The 18,815-nt window shown below is 42.5% G+C and overlaps 3 protein-coding genes across 3 annotated transcripts; all 3 read right to left on the reverse strand.

Moving 5' to 3' along the window:
- Window positions 1-105: 105 nt before the first annotated feature.
- MRPS36 (mitochondrial ribosomal protein S36) lies at window positions 106-5,668 on the reverse strand. The gene is made up of 4 exons (XM_057363875.1): window positions 5,582-5,668; window positions 4,487-4,550; window positions 1,613-1,815; window positions 106-380 (listed from the first exon to the last, which is right to left on the reverse strand). Exons 1-4 carry the CDS (start codon window positions 5,639-5,641, stop codon window positions 363-365), a joined length of 345 nt encoding a protein of 114 aa, XP_057219858.1. The 5' UTR covers window positions 5,642-5,668; the 3' UTR covers window positions 106-362.
- Window positions 5,669-5,853: 185 nt separating this feature from the next.
- CENPH (centromere protein H) lies at window positions 5,854-12,939 on the reverse strand. Its single transcript, XM_057363764.1, has 9 exons — window positions 12,677-12,939; window positions 12,529-12,584; window positions 11,271-11,319; window positions 10,814-10,888; window positions 10,085-10,144; window positions 9,169-9,232; window positions 8,830-8,881; window positions 7,551-7,708; window positions 5,854-6,632 (listed from the first exon to the last, which is right to left on the reverse strand). The coding sequence occupies exons 1-9, from the start codon at window positions 12,937-12,939 to the stop codon at window positions 6,540-6,542; spliced, it is 870 nt and encodes a 289-aa protein (XP_057219747.1). The 3' UTR covers window positions 5,854-6,539.
- A 584-nt stretch (window positions 12,940-13,523) lies between these two features.
- On the reverse strand, window positions 13,524-17,053 carry LOC130572228 (G2/mitotic-specific cyclin-B1-like). Its single transcript, XM_057363766.1, has 7 exons — window positions 16,707-17,053; window positions 16,318-16,500; window positions 15,556-15,714; window positions 14,932-15,168; window positions 14,383-14,523; window positions 13,983-14,093; window positions 13,524-13,714 (listed from the first exon to the last, which is right to left on the reverse strand). The coding sequence occupies exons 1-7, from the start codon at window positions 16,926-16,928 to the stop codon at window positions 13,604-13,606; spliced, it is 1,164 nt and encodes a 387-aa protein (XP_057219749.1). The 5' UTR covers window positions 16,929-17,053; the 3' UTR covers window positions 13,524-13,603.
- Between the last annotated feature and the right edge of the window lie 1,762 nt (window positions 17,054-18,815).

Below are 18,815 nucleotides of genomic sequence, written 5' to 3' on the forward strand. Positions count from 1 at the left end.
ACCCTGCTTGAGTAGGAAGGTTGGACAAGATGACCCACTGTGGTTCCTTCCAACCTGTGATTTTGTGATCAATCTCAGTAGAAAAAAGAAATGACTCTGTTAGATTGTTGACTTTTCAAATGGCTAATTAGAAAAATATTTTAATGTAGCAGACATCATATATATATTGAATTGCATTAGCCATCAATATAAAATCCTTCTCGGTCACAAATCAGTGCCTTGTGTGTTGTGTCAACCTTCTCACCCATCACATGGGATTTTATTAAAGCTGTTAGTATACAATAATTTTTAATATTAAGGAAACGCCTTTATTGTGAATATAATACTTCATTCTTCAACATGGGCCAAACTATCTTCTATGCCTATTCTGGACCTCCACGCTGTAAAAGAAAAGCATACAGTTAAATATATTCCACAAATAGAATGTAAAACTGAGATAAAATTCTCTTTTGTTTGCACTGTTACAGACTCAGACGTAGTTCTAGTTTTAATTTCTGATTTAAATATTGATGTTTTTATCTATATAAAAAGAGGCACAGAGTGTCAAGTATCAGCATCTACCAGAAATGGATTTTCAAGGGAGAGAATACGAAAGAATCAACACATACAACCTAAAGTTACACCTGATTTCACATCTTTCTCTGAAGAAACCAGACTTTTAACCTTAAAGATGCCCAACAAACACKATGTGAGCAAACACAAGTTTTAAAATTATTTGCACTGCCCACATTCCAAAGTGCAAACTAAAAACAAAGCCAAGTGGAGTCATTACAGTATTTATGAAAAATCAAAATGGTATTCAGTTCATTATTTTCCCAACAAAATGATTTACAACTTACCTCACTGTTAAGTAAACTTATTCAAAATATCAAGAAGTATATGCTATGGGAAATAACTGATTTTATTTCTACCACATAGACGCAGCCTACCTACATATGAAGGAAAACTGATTTAATCTACAAACATGGTTACACTGCACCTGTCCTTATCATTTAACAAAGTTTTGCAAGAATCTTTTTAATTCAAACTCACAATCACCGCAAATTCCTCACATTTTGTGTATTCTCCCTTTTGAATCATCAGATTTTACAACTGAGAATTGTTACAGAACAGAAGCAGGTTTTTCTTGCCTTTCATATACAATGTCCTATTTGCAAGCATTGCAGAAAATATTTATATCAAGTTTAATAATAAGTTTCCACTACTACAAATACAAGAGTTAACTAACTAATAACTAACTTATAAAACAAGTTTGAGAATATTTTGGACTTCGATCACCCAGTAATAGCCTTTCCTGATCTAAGAACAGATTTCTGTGCTTCTATTAAGCACAGTCAAATTACACATTAAATAGCTGTTATAAAACAGGTAGTGGTGGTGATTAATGTAGGCTGTGACTATTGCCAGCTTACCTGCATGTCTGTTCTAAGTCCAAATTGCGCTACTTGGTGGTAGCACAAGCTGCTAACCAGCGAGAGTTGGGTACCCTCTGTATTAAGAATTTGTACCTTGGATATTGTGTATCAAAACCATGAAAGCCCAGAGCACACACTCACCAAGAATACAGTATTATACAAGAAAGTGTAGAAATAAACTAAAGAAGACAACTTACTTGAATATATTCAATCTCTTCATCTGACATTGGTTTCCTTCTGTATTTCTGAGGTAAGCTTCTGGTTAATTCAGAAGTGTCTGGTGTACCTTGTACTCTACTACCAGGTGAAACATTCTGAAACGCTGCTGATATGCCTCCTACAGATTGCTGTACTTTTGAAGCAAGGACAGATGGCATGCTTGCTTGTAGAGATTCCTGTACTGAAATGCAGATTTCAAAGTCATTTACAGAAATATTACTAGACTGTAAAATTAATAAGCAGCTCATAAAACCTACCACTGCTTGAAAATCTTATTCATTACAACAAATACACAAAAGATTAAAACACTCTATTTTTCACAACCTGCTTTTATTGTTGTTAAATGTATCAAGTGCAGAATCTAAAAATTCTGACAGTGGAATAAAGCATATTTGAGTGACAGAAATGCTGATATAGAGACAGAAAACATATCAGCCTATACCCYAACAGTGGCTTTTTCACTGGGAAGCTGTACTTGAAGAAAAAGCATAAAGTTCTGTAAATGTTTGTGTGTGGGCAATTATGTAGAAAGGTAACTGAGATGATGCTTTCCTTTTACTGCAACTGTAAGGACAGAGCTAGGGGCTTATAGAAGGGTAAAGCTCAGAACCACAACAGACCATAACATGCAATGCAGGGCTGTACTCATTTTTAGAATTACAAAATGGCACCCTATCACATTTTAATGATGTGCAAAATAAACCACCAAGAATTGGGCATCAATGATCAATGTTAATGAAATGCAGAGACTAAGGAATGCATGAAGTTCTCTGCAGGTGAGGACCAGGCGCTAAGCTTTAGGAATTCACATCAGAGAAGTTGCCCTGATTGTGCAGACAGGGCACAGCCAGCATTCCAAACCTTAGGTCTGTCCCACYATGGCTGATTTTACAATGGAAATACACCATTATCCTGCCAGATAGGACAGAGATCACAGCAATATGTTTATTTCAGTGCTCAGTCTAAGGCTAAAACACCTGACAAAGCAGAATACTTCCACAGAAGTCCTTCTCAGTGCCTCAGAAAAATGAGCATCTAAAAGCTGGACATCTAAAAGCATGAAGACTGCATGAATCAAAGCATGTGCGCAGCTAAAACACCAGTTTTGCCTGCCTCTGTCCTTCCTAGCTTCAACAAGACCAATGACCATTAAGTTTTAGCTTTAATGAGTCTGAGGCAGTTGCAGGATTGGGACATGAAACAYGTGCAGCATTGTGATCAAGCCACCACTGAGAGGCATATTCAGAAGCTGTCAGTTATTTCACTGTGTCTAAAAGTCCCAAGGTGGTTCAGAAATCATGGRTGATTCCAAACAAAGCAAGGCAGAAATAAGCTCATCAGAAGTAGAATATTCTGAACAGGGGAAGAAGTATTTTTGTTTCAAGAAAAAAAACATACCTTGTGAACCAAAAAAAAAAAAAAAAGCATTTTCTCCAAGTTTGTTCCATCTATGACAAAAAAAAGTCTGGAGATCTATCTAGGATCTCCCTCTACTCTRTGTTTCAGTCTGAAGTGTAGTTGGAGTTGGCTCATTAGCCAATTAAAAATATCACAAGTGCAGTAATTAGAAGAGCAGAYCTTTAACGGCTGCTGCTTTAGTTCTGATACAGTCTCTGCTACATCTCTCCCTTCCCTGCCTGAGACCATAAAGTTTTAGCAGTAATAGGACAGAAGCATTTGGCCRGCCTTTCACGTGCCTAGATGCTCTGAGGAACCATTTAGCTATCTAAAAGCAACAATATGGTTCATTTAAAAGCARTTTTTGCCACAGCAGTCAAGAAAGACAAAGTAGGTTGCAATTTACTAACAAGATGACAGATCAGGTCAGGTAGAAAAGTCTAATGTACTTAAAAGATACAGTCACRAAAACCTTGTGACACAGAGATAAACAAGAGGCAAGATACACATTTCCAAGCTTTTGAGAAAGTAGTTCACTGGCATGAGAGGTGACGCATTTGGCTGAACCATGCAAAATGTACAGAATTTTTACAGAAAGTTATTGCAGAAAATAGTTCTGAAGAGTTCATGGGTAAGTCAGAAGAGGCATTTACATGCACTGTGGAGACTTTCAAATGTTAAACTAAACTGCGATGTTGCAGGCTTGATAATGCTGTGGCAAATAAMATGGCATAGTATAATTTCTAAAGAAGTGAGAATAACAGAACACAGCTTTTAAAAACAACTCCTACTTTTATTTCAGATCCTTTGCTGACCCAGAAGGACTTCTAAACTAACACAGTGCTAATATAAATCGGGGGTTTAAATATAATAGTATCAGGAATACAATAAATATCAACATAGGTATAAACGTTAATGTCAAAGATTGCACTGACATTTTTTTTTTCCTCAGCATTAATCAGTAACAAAAGAAAATATTTCATAAAATGTACACAGGGCAGGCTCTCCCAGCTATAATAATGTTTTAAAAAACAGCACAAAATACATCACACTAAGAAAAAGCTAGGAAAATGCACATCATTTATGCAAATACCACTCAATACCTAAAGCTATTCAAACTGACTTGGGCACAATAATTTCAGTAAATATTAGTATTGGGAAAATGTGGCTTTCTATAAAAGCAGAAAAACAACACTGGAAATCCTTGTGAATCTTTCTTGAGCAAAAAAATAAACACATGCATGCGTTATATATGTATACACAGTTGTACAGAAAAGAAGTTGTAAAGAAAATATAAGAGTTGCCTTCAAACCAAATCAAGTATGTTTCAGAAGCCCTGCTCCAACTCAGTTCAGTTATGTACCTGAAATAGAGAAAACGGATGCTTGCTCTTTTATAAAAYAGTCCATATAAAGAAACGGGGTACAAGCTATGTCCATAAACAAAACACTTACTTTTAGGTCTGGGACCACTTTTTCTGTCTGGGAACTTAATTAATGGAGTATGTGGCTTGACTACCTAGAAGAAGACCAGGTAGTGGGAGAAACAAAGGTTACCTTCAAATAACAAAATGGAATGTACAACGTATCAACCAACCACTTGCTACAGCACTACTATGATATACTTAGTACTTCTTGAAGCTCCAAGTTTACCACAGGAAGAATTTTACTTTAGAAAGTAGTTCTGCATCCTGATGACCACATTAGGTACATGCTTTGTCTTCCTTTTCTCATCAGTGTATATGTGCAGAAACAGTCACTGCCATTGCATAACTGCAATCACATTGCAATCTGCTCTGGTGAGAACCCACCTGGAGTGTGGTGTCCAGCTCTGGGACCTCCAAAGCAAGCAGGATATGGACCTGCTGGAGTGAGTCCAGAAAAGGGCCAGAAAAATGATCAGAGGGCTGAAGAACCTCTCCTGTGAGGACAGGCTGCCTTTTTATTAGCCTGAAGAAGACTCTGGGGAGATCTTACAAGCCACAGAGGACAGGTTTGGATTAGAAAGATTATGAAGATTAGGAAGAAATGGTTTACTTCGAGGGTAATRAAGGAGGTTGCCCAGAGAATCTCTAGTTGCCCCATCCCTGGAAGTGTCCAAGGCCTGGTAGGAGGGCAGGGCTTTGGGACAGGGCTTTGAGCAACCTGGTCTAGTGAAGGTGCCGCTGCCTACGGCAGGGTGGCGTTGCAACTAGGTGACCTTTAAGGTCCCTTCCAATCCAWATGATCCTGYGGCTCCACAGCGCTTTAGTACACGGAATCGCGAYCTGTGCTCTGCCTATACCAAGTACTTTCACCATGGAGAGGCCCAGCCTAGGAAGGAGCTGCCGACCAGCTCCGCGCCCCCTGCTATCACAGTACCAGGCACCTACGACACCGCGCGCGCGCCACCGCATGCCCCTCCCCAAGGACACCGGCCGCCCCGGCGGCGTGTCCTCAAGCTGCAGCCCCCCTCCGCCTGCTGCTCAACGGCGGCAGCAGAGGCGAGCCCCGCCACCCGAGCCAGGGCTCCATCTGTCTCAGGTGCTGCTGTGCCGGGGCCGCTCTTACCTGCACCGTCCTGGTGGCAGCCGCCATCTTGCTACCCATGGTGACGAGCCTGAGGGGCATCGCCGAGCCCCGCCCACAGGCAGCGAGGCCCCGCCCACCAGGCAGCGAGGCCCCGCCCACCAGGCAGCGAGGCCCCGCCCACAGTGGGTAGCACCGGTGCCTCGCTCTCTATGGGCGGGGGGGCCCGGAGCTGTAGGCTGGCCCGCCGGATAAACCGCTTTGTGAAATAAAAAAACCTCCAAATCAAACAAAACATTTTCAGTAAAAACAGCACTTTTATTATTAGGTCAAGGCCTAAAAAAATAGCTGAAGTTAAAAGGAAAGATACATGCCAAGATAAAAAGAGACACTACACACTCCTGAAACATGCTACATCCCAGGAGTTAATTTCATATATCAAAGAAACAACAATTAATAAAAGCACAAATGCTAATGAAAATATGTAATTAAAACACTGCTTAGCTGCATAGTTGACAGTATGAAGTCACCTCTGCAGACAAGAGTAACTGCTACAAACAGCATAACATTTGTGGTATTTAAAATCATACACACTGCCTCAAAAATAATCCCAGCTGTAGACTGCCTGAGCTCCACAGCCCGCTGCTCCCCAGAAAAGGAGAGTCCACTTTTACATGAAACTTTTCTTGTGTTATTTTTGCCCTTCAGAGCAAGAGGAGCACTTGACACAGGACAGCTATGAAGTGAATCTTTCATAGTTTATCACACATATAGCAGAGTAGCTTCACTTCATCAGCTGCACTACCCAGTTCAAATGGTGTCTACCAGAAGAGAAGCATTTCAAAGAATTGCTTGGACAAATTCTGACTCTCTAGAGAGAACAAYGTCTTTCAGAAAGGTTAAATTTTAAAAGTCTTGAAGTGTGGTTTTAAGATACATATAATCTATCAAGTTTAGTTAAAATACATACATTATAAAATTAAACACTACTTCTCCCGACTCACTGAAGATAGACATTTTTTTCAAGCTGTAGAACAATTGCCTTTAAAGATGGATCTTCTGCCCAATTAACTCTGCTTCCAATTATGATGTTCTATAAATAAGAAAAATTTACAGGTTAAAACAAGACCTTGCAAAGGACATTTCATAGCCAAATATCTCAAAAAAAGTCTACTTTTTAATGTTTAATTTTAAAATCTTGAAATTCACAAGTGTTTAAAGTAGGCAGGATGGGAGGAAAAAGGAGAAAGAAGTATTGGTTTAGATACTATTGTTGATACATAGGCAAAAAACCCCCACCAACTCTATGCTTTTTAATTTCCTAAAGGGGCTTGCATATTACTCCTATTTTAAACACAGAAACCTAGCAAATGATTTTAACAAGAAATAAAGTTTGCGTCAAACACAAAATTACACAGTTAACATTTTCACCCTGCCATTCAGTATTGAAAATGGGAATTTAAATTTAACCAGAGGATTTGCTCTACTTAGAGCTCAGAAAATTTCAGGAATACAAAACCAGSAGATAGTTCTAGACTATCATCTAAACCCCAGTAAAATATTAAATTTCTCCATCTCAATTTGAGATGTAAAAATGTTATCAATGAGAAATAGTAGATGTCATAGCATGCAGCACAAAAAGAACACTTTTTCTGTCCTTGTCATTCTTATGCAGCCTGAGACCCTTCCACCCTAACCCAATCCATGGGGTGTTTTGCATCACTCCACACTCCAGGTGACCTGACAGCCAGTTGCATGGATACAGATTAGTCAGCAGCCCCTGACACATGGGTGTGAAGGCTATGCTGCTGAAAGGATTTGGAGATTKGCTGTGGCTACAGACCAAGGCTTTCATAGGGCTGTAGAGGCTGATACAGAGAAATCATGTAGTCAGAAGGGGCAGATAGAGACTCACTGGTAACATGGGATTAACACCTATCTTTTCACATAGTATGTAATCTCAAGTGTAATGAAAAATTGCAAATTGGTTCTGAAAGTCATAAAACATTACCTGGAACACATTTTGAATTATTGCAGTCATGTCTCTTTCTTTTTTAAATTTATCAAACATCTTTGTTTCAGTGACTTTCACACTTGCTTGTTTCTCCTTTTGCCTTTTCATCATAGTCTGAATTTGCTGTAGTTTCTGTTCTCCATCTTTTTTTAATGCTGTTACATTATTAGGAAAATGAAGCATTAAGAAATAGTTAGGTGGAACAGTAGAACTGAAGATAYTCTTTTTTCTTCGCAGCCACCTAAAGAACTTTCATTGCAATAACCCTAACCCGACACTCCACTCCTTCCCTCAAATGTACCTCAAGATATTTCTTTCATGAAAGAGGCAACACATGCTGTGGCTACCTGGTATCAAACTACAACTGGCTCCCTGGCTGATAGCGAAACTTGTCCACATTTCTCTCAGATGGGGATTGTAGTTTGCACATCTGTCCTATATCCTGATTTCAAGCAGCACAACTTTTATAGGACTTTTTTATACGTCTTTAAGATGCTTGCTCCTTTTTCAGATTTCACTGAAACCAAATTCCAAAGTCATATAAGGAGCATATGGGCATTACCATTGAATATTACTATTTTTATAGGAAACCAGGCTATAAACTAGATCACTATTAAAAGTGTTTAGGGACAGTCCATACATTGAAAAAATGCTGACAGAACATTCCTTCCTTTATTTGCAAAGATATGAAGTACGTTCATTTTTCCCATGCAAACAGTTATTTCATTGTATTTGTTCAGTASTGTCAACATACACACAACTCCCTATGTGTGAATCAAACARTAGCTCTTAAAATTGGTGGCAAACCTGGTCATAAAAGGAGCATTCAAAAAACGCATTTACCTCATGAAGTTCTGAATATTGGCTTCATATCTAAATTTGACCCAGACTATGGAATGCTAATATATATGCACACTTCTTTGTAAATAAATCCCCTCCCTATTCTGCACACACCTCATGAACGTGCATACCATAAAAATAGTACCTTTTAGGTGCTGTAGGGCTGATTTAAATTCCTAAACGATGTGTAATGCTTTCTGGGGAACTTAGATTAAATAATAAAATGCTGCCTCATTGTTTCTGAGTGTTGTGTCATTCTCATTCTAGCGTGTCAGCCTCACGTTCACGTAGGGAACACATCAGCTCATCTCTACAGTACTTTCAATAAGTTGAGAGTTCTGTTACTTCCCACGTAAATTAATTCTGCTACAAGAATAACTTCAGACTACATGAATTCTACATTAAAATTATAAGTCAATACAGATAACACACTTACAGAGTCTTTTCCTTTTAATGTCAATAAACTGCTGTTCCTTCTGTTGTACTTGCTGAAAGGAAAAAAAAAGTATTTCCTAGACTCCTGTCTCCAAAAATACTGAAAAGTGCTAATTCAATCCACAAAAGCAGATAAGGGCAACTCTAAAACAGACTTATTTACATATTCACTTTAAGTAATCCTCTCAACATTTTTGACAGCAGTAGGAACTGCACCCTTATCACCACATATTTAGCTTCAACTCACTTGTGCAGTCCTGTTGCTTTCAAAGTGTAYTCCTGCCCATGCTGAGGCTGGTTGACCTGAGCAACAGCAACAGAAACTACAACTGCCACTTACCTCCTGATATTTAATTATCGTCTGGCTGAGTAGTACTATGCGTTTCGCAGTTTCCAGGATCAGACTAAGGAAGAAAATAGTTACATACCTTAAGATCACTAATATGAGTCAACATCATAAGCATTTTAATCAACTTAATTTGGTTAAATAAAAAATTTCTCATTTCTCATCACAGCAAAATATTACATGCCTGCACAGTTTTTTTTTTTTTTACAGTTAATACACTAAGTATCACTAYAGAGTCCAAAGATTCTCTTACTTCCTCTCAATTTCCCTAAGATTTAAGTCTGTCCAACATTTTAAATCACAGTTTGGAAGGCATTAAGAAAGCCTAGACATCTGGAAATGGCTATGAATGAAAGTTTCCTAAATCATGGAGATGCAATCCCTTAGATGCATTTCTGACAGAATTTAAATTTCTCATATTACACTTCATATGCATGCACCTGTTCATATTGGGTAGGAAACCAAAAGCTAATTTTAAACATGTTTAAGCTTTCAGTTCTTTTGCAAAGGCATTTTGCTTCTACATGATTAATTAATAAAGGCAGCAGAGCAGAGGCAAGGCCCTTTTACATATATGTAATATATGCTCAGATATTTTAAATGCAGGTAATTCAGACACAAAAGACAAAAAAGCTCTCTTGGTAACAAGCAGTTCTCACTAGTGAATCAAGAGTTATGATCTCTGTAATCAAAGGTGGGTAAATTCAGAGCCCAACTGTAAATCTACTGTGGGCATATGAGGTCTGATCATGCAGATTCTAGCCAGAAGGTAGACACTGTATCACTGTCAAATCCAGAAAAAGGAAGCTTGCTTTCACAAGATGTAAAATGAGATAATCTAGAAATGTGCCATGATAAGCTGTGCAAAGTCCATTCTTTTCTAGCCATTTGATCCCCAATAACACCTTACCGTGAGTCCTCATCATCAACATGCTTCAGTTTGTTTCTCAGGGCATCCATAATCTGGATCCTGCATAGTGTAAGAAATAACATATGACCGATGAGAACTCGTAAGAAAATGAGAGCAGGAAACAGAGAGAAGATTTAAATAAGTAACCGAAAAAGATAATTGCCAGGATTCCACTTTGTCCACTTTCACAATGGAATTACATAAACAAAATACTCAGTACCTTTTAACTATCACACGCATTAAATAACAGAGATAACTCTCAGAAAGAAAGAAGTATCAATGATTATTTATGAGGGTGACAACTTTTTTCTCTTAACCAACATATTTAGACACCATTAATCCCAGAGGCTGCAGAAAGGAAGCTAGGCAAATGCAGTTCGTTCAAATGAACAACTGTGTAACACACAGGATATCTAACATAATCAACTTCCATTTTTTCATATGCATTTGGAAAATACTGCCACGAAATATGCTTACTGATCTGTACAGTCAGACTTTCACAATTGTGAAGGAACTTTTGGGTTTAGACATTTCAACTGGTTAAGTTTTCAGTTTTGCTTTTTTCAGCATATCTGTCTGCATTCCTATGGTTCAATGGTACTTAAAATCTCCTCAAGCTCCCATACCACCTTAAAATCTTGTTTTAATCAGACCTATATATATATATACACATCTATGTATGAACACAGACAGAGGAAACCTGCAAATAAAGACTTAATAAAATTCTACCTCTGCAAGGCCAATATCTTGTTCTGGAAAGCGACTTTTACTTCCTCCATAACTCTTTGCAAATCCTGTGCGGCACTGAAAGACAAAAAGCAACCAGACAGACAACCTGGGTGTGAAGATAACAAAGTTTAAAAGCAGTGTCACATTTTAACTTGCTTTCTACATACCTAATGTAAGAATTTTTAACGTGAGCCACAAATTACTAGGGCCAGGAGTAATTTAGTGTATACGTGAACTCTAGCCTTCACATAAAGGATTGCAAATTTAGAAGTGTACTGAAGTGTACACTTTAGAAGATACTGAAGTGTATTAGGAGAATGAATAAAGCATTYCTTTCCCATATTTTATCTTAGTTTCCATTATTTTCACCAACTTCTCCAAAGTACTGATTATCAATCCAGCAATTCACTAAGAAGGAATCGTTAGAAGAGAATTTTGAAGTTATCCAGTGACATACCTCTGAAAGTAATTTTCTTCAATTACGTGATCAGGGAGACTATCTTGACCTGCAAAAGAGAACACCACTAAAAAAAGCACAGCAGACTTTTAAATACAATATATAAAACATATAAGATCAGTATTTTTTGTGTGAATAAGTTATTTCTTACTTCTACCTCCAAGCTTTATTATCTTTTACTGTTAATGAGACTACACTACACTACATCCATCAGCTCTACCAGAAATATTTAAAATATTTTAATTTATCACTTTTTAGATGAGCTAAAACTGGTTCACAAAATCGCTCTAAATATGCCACTGGATGTTTTAGTGGAAATGCATGCACCCAATTGGATCCTGGGCTGTATCAGAAATGTGGCCAGCAGGTCAAGAGATGTGATTCTGCCCCCCGCCCGTCTTGGCAGACACCAGTGTGCTGCATTCACGCCTGGGATTCCCAACAAAAGGAGAACATGGTCCAGATGAGAGCAATGAAGATGATCAGAAGGCTGGAGCAGCTCTCCTACGAGGAAAGACTGAGAAAGGTGTTGTTCAGCTTGGCAAAAGTTGCGTGGTAACCTTACTCACACAAGTCCCTCCAGTCCCTGAAGGGAGTTTGCGAGAGAGCTAGAGAAGAACTTTTTACCAGGGCATGTAGTGACAGGACAAGGGGGAATGGCTTTAAATTGMAACAGCGCAGGCTTAGATTAGATATGCTGCGGGGTGGTGAGGTATGGTGAGGCACTGGCAGAGACTGCCCCGAGAAGCTGTGGAATCCTCATTCCTAGAAGTGCTCAAGACCAAGTTGTCAGGTTGSACGGAGGTCTGAGCAACACAGTCTAGTGGAAGGTGTCCCTGCCCGTGGTGGKGGGGTTTGGAATCAGATGTCTTTAACATCCCTTACAACCCAAATCATCTAATGACTCCACAGATAATGCGAAGACCTTAAATCTGTGTTGCTGCCAAACACTTTGGCAGACKTTTGGCAAGACTTCAGCCCCAGAGACCAGATTTCTGAAAACCATTACAACATGTAAGAAGAGTCTAAAGTTAAAACCTATGAAAGAAGTGTAAGGGCAGTGGGCAACAACTATATGCCGTCTTTGTAAACATTCAAACACGTCTCCAATGCTGCCAGAAAACTAGGTAAAAAGTGCAGCCAAGAAAAGCATTTCATTATTGTAAGGAGCACTCATATATATAAATATATATATATATATGCGCCACGTCGCATTCTTTGTTGGTGCAACATCCTCTGGGAGGAGGGATGTACTTACCGTCATGAATGGCCGCCCTGTACTCCACGAGTTTTTCCTTCATTCGGTCTCTCAGGCTGCGGCGGGTGTAAAGCGACAACGGTCAGACGCTGCCTACCGTTCCAACCCACCCATGCGCTGCTGCGCGTCCCGTCCCGCCGCCACTAACCGGAGCACAGTGAGGACATCCACGTCCTCACAGCCCTGGGGCAGCGCCGGGCCCGGGCCCGGGGCCGGGGTTGGTGCCGGGGCCGNGCCCGGGCCCGGGGCCGGGGCCGGGGCGGGTGCCGGGGCCGGTGTCGGGGCCGGGGTTGGTGCCGGGGCCGGGATTGGTGCCGGGGCCGGGATTGGTGCCGGGGCCGGAGCCGGAGCCAGGGCCAGGGTTGAGGTCCGGGCCGGGGCCCGCCGCAGCTCGCAGGTCAGCGTCGCCATCGCCGCGCCTTCAAACCCCGCGGCTCCCGGCGGCCCGCGCGCCCCGCGCCTGCGCAGAGCAGCGGCGTGCCCCCCCCCCCCCCCCGGCTTGAGGGCCGTACCGCGGCCGTGGTTGAGTACCTCAAGTATCATAGCCACTCATTTTTTTGAACATGCCCATGGATGGGGGCTGCCACACAACTCTGGGCAGCTTGTTCCAATGTCTGACAACCTTGGACAGCGGCTGTAATTGTCTAAGGGACGGTAGAGTTCAGCTCCACCAGCCAATGTCCTCCTGGAATCCTCAATACTTTCCTCTTTAAGCTCTGGCACCAGGCTGAGAGGATCATTCACCTCACACAGCTGTTTTCTCTCCTGCCCCACAAGTCTAAGCTGGCAGACACTCCACCACCACAGCGGCAGAGCCCATGCCAATAGTCCATATAGCACCCCAGGGGACCAGCCACAGCACCTGAGCTGGCCCCAGAGCTCACCCAAACTCTCAGCACTGGTCACAGCCTCCAGGAAGATGCCTCAGCTATAGGAGATAGGTAACTGACCCCTTCCCCACCCCGCCCCCCCCCGAAAAAAAAGGACAAACAAGAATAACTGCTTTAATATATTAACACAAATAGGATACTTTGTATATACAGTGAGCCGGATTCTGCATGAGGTCACACAGGAGTTACATTTTTTTAACCAGAGGCTTAGCTAGATCCCAGATAATAGGAGAGTACAACTTYTCAGTGGTGCTTATCTTGCTGTTAGCAGCGGTGGCATATTTCTCCATGATTGCCTGCCAAGAAATAAGGTTGATTATCTTTACCCTATTTATGAACTAACACTGTTTCAGCTCACTTAAGSCTTGGTGGTCAAAGCAAGCCCATCCTTATGCAAAAACCCAGTTTATGGATGGCTCAGACCATCTGAGCAAGATAAAGATCTTCAGCTCAGAAGTGAGCAGATTTTTTTCAAGTCTGTCTGCAGTGGTTGGACCAAACCAGYGCCACTGTGCCATGTATTAACACATAACCACCCCCACCCCTGCACCCTAAGATTCTTACCTTCTGCTTGGCATCATACTTCTGCACAGCAATTACATTCTTTGCCACATGCTGCATAACTGGGAGAATTTCACTCTCAGTGTAAAATGTGTACTGTTGCAGAAATGGTAACTGAAAGGAAGGGAATCCATTAGATAAGGCTATTAGAATAATACAAGTACACTTAGTTCTTAGTCTTCAGTTTTGCTTGAATAATTGTGGTCTCTTGTCTCACAGTGGGAGGTTTTAACTGGTACTGACCAACTGCTGCCCCTTTTTAGAGGACCACAGGGAGACAAGAACATGGTGAAATAATCATGACAAATGGAGGAGGCATGCACCTTATAGAAGTGGCYTTTTAACCTGGTGCCCAGGCACACTGAGTCACAAAGTAGGAAGTGGTCTGACAAGTACAACTTACCAACTTGTGTCCTTTGAGGAGTTTCAGAGACAAGCAGAAGGCAGCTGCTGCAATCCTGGATGGTGGGAAGTGAACCATATCATAATCCACAATGCACAGCTCCATCAGGTAATTGGCCATAGTGCATTGTTCAGAGTTCACCTGTAGTAAGTCAGAGTTGAATATTGGCTATCTCCAAGGTAAGAACATTCTGTCAAGCCTTGGTTTAGTTAAGCAGGAAGAAATACTTCCTTAGAGAATACTTTCAGAGCTACAGGGTTGAAATTCAAGTGGCTTAATCACATAGCAATCCTGTGGTAAACTAGGCAGCTCATAGTCCAGGAYCACCCCTTTCAATGGCGGTCTAACAGTTACCTGAAATACCAGGCATGCATTTTAACACTGAATTTTGGCAAGTTAGGTTTATCTCACAAGAACAGATAGATAAAACCCATTTCTCCATGGGCTCAGTCGCGTACTCAAAAATCTTGAGCCATTTTAACGAACTGCCACAGTTAAGTATTGCCTTTTCCAGATGCAGTTTGCAGTAATAACTATTATTAACACTACCTCTGCAATCTTTGAAGCTCTTTTTAGGAAGTGTGGAGGCAGAGGACAACCCAGAAAGAAGTCCAGGGCTTTCAGGATCTTCCTCTCCATCTGGATAATATCGGCTTTGGAGAAAGTCTGATCAGTTATACAGCTAAAGTCTCCAATACATGGCACAACAATCTCTTCATATTTGCTGGCAATGTATAGAGCTGTGACACCAAGCAGCTGCAGATCTGTCTTGGAAATAACATTGTCCTGTAGCAAGAAGCAGCAGAGATTTACCTGAATGACTTGGCTCAGAACAAGGTTTTCAAGGTAGTCAGCGTAAGGTTTTTTCTAGGGCAGGATGTTCACACCCACTTATAAAAAATAACTATACCTCCTGTTACCTCTATTGRCACCTGCAGGGGTGGTAGAAGGCCTTGAATTTAAATCAGGGAGAGGAGACAGCAGTTTTGATACATCAACTCAATGTTTTAGCCAAGAGCTTTGTGTGGTACATACAGTTGAGATTCCAATGTAATTTGTTGTTCAGCAGTATTTTGTTAAGGGTACATCGAACCATGCAGGGTGGTACTTATCAAGATTCATGCTTTAGCCTAGGGGCAAAGCATTGCCTGSCACTAGATGAGAGACACTCACCTGCAGGAAGCGATCGATGATGGAAACTGTCAAGAACAAGGTCTCTTGCTGGAACTTGAAAAACATGTGAGTTTGGACAAGCCAGTCTACTAGTACGGCACGCATGTCCCCACTGATTTCCYGTCCAGCCAGGTACTGGTATCTGACAGGTCGATTTTCCTGTGTGGAAGGAATAGGGTTAATAGATGTAGTCACTCAGGTGAAGCATTTGCAAAGGCTAGCCTCTATGGTATTGTAAGGTATAAGCCTTAGAATCATAGAATCATCTAAGATTAGAAAAGGCCTACAAGATCAAGTCCAGCCTATGAATGAATAACACCAACTGACATGTCCAGTCATTTCTTGAGCACTTCCAGAGAATGACTTTACCACTTCCCTGGGCAGCTCATTCCAATGCCTGACCACCCTTTCAGTAAAGAAATTCTTCCTGTTGTCCAACCTGAACCTTCCTTGGCACAGTTTGTGGCCATTTCCTCTTGTCCTGTCTTTATCCTTATGAGGGAGTTTGGTACAGACATAGACCTTAGGTGTAGACCACAGAGCACGAGGTTTCATGGCTCATGAGACATGGGCTACAAAGAACGCAGTACTCATACTAATAATTGATTGGTCTAACAACCAGAGTTCAATCCTGTATTTTAAGGCTGAAGGAGACTTACTAATGACTCTGGAGAAATCATGGGTGCAAGTGAATATCAACTCCGAGGCAAGCCATGCCTACAAGGACTGGTTAACTGCAAATGTCAGTAGATGTCTACCAACCTCCATGCATCTCAGATACTTGTAGATGTCCTTCATATAGCTGCTGCACTGGTTTGGGTCACTACTACCTTCCATATCTTGGTCATCAGACTGAAGGTGGACTTCAGAAAAAGCCTGACACAGCATGCCTGCTGTTGGAACAGATTCACATCTTTCCACGGGCATTGGAGACCGATGCTCTGACTACAAAGAAATTCAGAAAATCACTGCAGACAGCACCTCCCTCCACAGGTCAGTGTGGGCCAAGGTGCAGCCCTGCAGCACGGAGCACTGCAGGGGCTCATGACACCTATTTCAGGGCACCAAACGAGGGCACAATTCTGCTGCAGTGGCAGCCAAGCCCTGGGTTGGGGAAGGGGCACACAATATAAGGAGGCTGCAGGCGGTACCTGGGACGGCTCTGGCTGGATATTCGGGGCTGGAGGAGGCACGTTTTCTTTGGCGGCAAGCCTCATTATGCTCTTGGTGACCACTCTCTCCGTGGGGCCGTTCTTGACACTCGGGTGCCCGTGGTCCGCCTCCAACGCCGACTTCTTGGCGGCTGGCCGCACTTTCGGACGAGACACGCAGTTGCCGATGTCCCCCAGGGCGGCACGGGAACGCGACCCCATCGTGACGTCGGCCACCCTCTTATAGTTGAGGATGACGACCGTCCTCCTTATACGCGAGGCTGGGGAGCGGGGCTGCAGGGGAGGACGAGAGAACGTCGGTCAGCGGGACCGCGGGTATGGGTGTGCGGGCAGGCTGCACTGCCGCGCCCTCGRGTCGTGGGGATCGGGGCAGCGCTGCAGGTACCATCGCACGGCTCCGGAGCCGAAGGACTGTAGATGCGGAGCTAAGCGGCTTTACAGCTGCTGCACTTCGCACTGGAGAGCTGAGGGGCAGGCGAGCGTGGCAACTAATGGGCTTCCTACGAGAAGGCGAAACGGACACTCACTGCCCTCCCTGCCCGGCAAAGGCCGGGCTGTCCCCGAGCTGTACCCCACACTGCCCGCCAAGCTGAATTGAGGGGGAGAGCAGGACACGAACGGCCGCGCGGCTGCCTCCCCCCGTCACAGCGACACCCCTCTCCGCAMCCCCGCGCCGAGCCCCATCGCGCACGTACCTGAATGACACGGCTCTACATGATTGCAGACGTWCGGGACACGGGACGGGCGCCGCGCATTTAAAGCATCCCGCCGCCGCCGCTGAGGCCGCCCCCATCCCCTATTGGCCGCCGCCGCCCCGCCCCATGCGCAGCCGCGGCCGCCAGCGGGCGCTCTCGCCCGCGAAAGTCGGCCTCTGCTTGCACGCCTATGGCTTCTGTGACGAGGAAAGCCAAGGTGCAGGACGTAAAATATTACGGCAAAAACCACTATCTTCTGCCTCCTTACGTACACACGTACTGCTCGCTCGGAGTTCGTTTCAAACCTGTTTAATCGTTTAAAGTGTTTTGTTGCAACTACCTGAATACAGATCGGGTACTAGATTGAACCTTCTCATGCCCTTCCAGTATTAAGATATGAATCAACTGGCCTGTACCTGTGATTTGGAAACCTGCCCATACAGCACCTTTCCAATAGATCTTGTGAGGAATCCAGWACCCTTCTTTGGAGGACTATTGCCAGGTAAACAAATTTAAGACAGATGTTATGAAACAGACAATGCTTATTGCCACTGTCTTCCAGACAGGTGATCCAGGAAGAACAATGCATGTGTGCTGGGTAACATGCAAAAACTTGCCAAATGCAAGCCAGGTATATGCTCATCTTCACTGCTATGATCACAGAACCAGCCACCTTGATTTGTTTTGGGTTCTGCTGCTAGCAGCTGAAGCAGGAAATCRCCATTTGCTCAGAGGAAGCTGTGGCAAGCACAAAAGCTTTATAGCTATGTTAATGACTTCAGAGACAGAATCTCCCCCCTCTTCATCATCTTCATTTCATGTCACAGTGGAGTTTGGTGAAATACTGTGAAGTCTAGTACAATCACCTCAAAGCAGGAGTGGCACTTGTAAACATTACCTGAAGCTTTTTGTTTTTCAAAACCAAAATATCATCCTATTTGTAGACTGTGCATATGGTAGTTCATCAAGTGATGAACCTTCTGGAGGAGGCAAGATGAGGAATACTACCACATGTGTAAAAGGGCAGAAAACAGGATCCAGCTTTGAGTGACTGACCCTCCCCAGCAGAGTCCTGAGACACTGTGGAACTGTGATTTATGCATGCAATTTTTATCACTCTACACAAACGCAATGCAACTTCTAGAAATTTTCTGACCAGAATTTTACAAATCAGTCTTATACTGCAGACAGTGTTTTAACAGCAAGGTAGGAACCCCTTCAAAACAAACCATGCAATTTGYATAAACAATCTGATGAGAAGAGAAACAGAATGGCTCATGGACTTCCCTTACTGCATTCCTGGTAAATCTGCTCTGATTATATAATTATTTTATCACTCTGTTCTGTCCTTCAATTTCACTATTCTTATTCTATTCTTATTACAATGGTATTC

The sequence above is a fragment of the Malurus melanocephalus genome, unplaced genomic scaffold, assembly GCF_030028575.1.
Source record: "Malurus melanocephalus ecotype Western Australia unplaced genomic scaffold, MMel_1.1 scaffold_31, whole genome shotgun sequence".
Classification (NCBI taxonomy): Eukaryota; Metazoa; Chordata; class Aves; order Passeriformes; family Maluridae; genus Malurus; species Malurus melanocephalus.